Here is a 715-nt window from a genome sequence, read left to right on the forward strand (position 1 = left end):
CAGATATCATGGTCAGGTAAAAATATGTGAAAACATAAAAATCCTATCCCTAGTCATGAGCATGATTTACAGATACTTATTATATTAATTATTATTTATTAATTAGCTTATGTAATTGATTTTTAATTCACCATGTATTATATTTGTAAAACTATTACAATGATTATTAAATTATGAACTTTACTATATTAATATAAACCAATAAATAATTATCGTTAATAAATCTTTCTCACCTTCATCTGGGACAAGCATCTCCTTTTCATCTTTCACATGAACACTCCCACCTGCTGATATATAGAATATACTTTAAACAACATTATAAAATGAAATATTTTATAAGAGAATAGAGAAGTTTGGTATTTTTCTCATTTCTATGAGAATTCTAACATGATCCAATTTTAATTATCAAAAAGAAAATTTCTTTCGAAATAGAAGAAAATTCTTCTAAACTTAATCAAAAATGGAGAGTCTAATAAGACTTACCATTTTAGAATAAATTTGTGACAAGAGTAAGAAGAAAAACATGCAAATTTTACTGTTAGATACTTCTTAGAATATTTTTAACACCAACACAAGTTTGAAAAAAAGGTGATCACTGAAAAAAAAAGGTGACTTCACTCCACACCAAATTCTGTGTTAATTTTTTAGAGTGATGCAGAGCTACTACCAGGTCATTCAAAAAGTCCTGTCGTTTTTTTGGGGGAAATTATAAATA

At 26.2% G+C, this 715-nt stretch overlaps 1 protein-coding gene across 3 annotated transcripts in view; it reads right to left on the reverse strand.

Annotated features, from left to right (window-relative positions):
* LOC106683772 (zinc finger protein 711) overlaps positions 1–715 on the reverse strand; it is an 18,515-nt gene that overhangs the window by 6,995 nt on the left and 10,805 nt on the right. For 2 of the 3 annotated variants that reach the window (XM_067052903.1, XM_067052901.1), the window contains one exon: positions 234–287. In XM_067052903.1, coding sequence (XP_066909004.1) covers positions 234–287 — 54 coding nt within the window. The remainder of the gene's footprint in view (positions 1–233; positions 288–715) is intronic. The other variant, XM_067052902.1, reaches the window with a different exon arrangement.

This window comes from Halyomorpha halys, unplaced genomic scaffold (genome assembly GCF_000696795.3).
Source record: "Halyomorpha halys isolate HHAL.00 unplaced genomic scaffold, Hhal_1.1 Scaffold516.1, whole genome shotgun sequence".
In the NCBI taxonomy this organism is placed as follows: domain Eukaryota; kingdom Metazoa; phylum Arthropoda; class Insecta; order Hemiptera; family Pentatomidae; genus Halyomorpha; species Halyomorpha halys.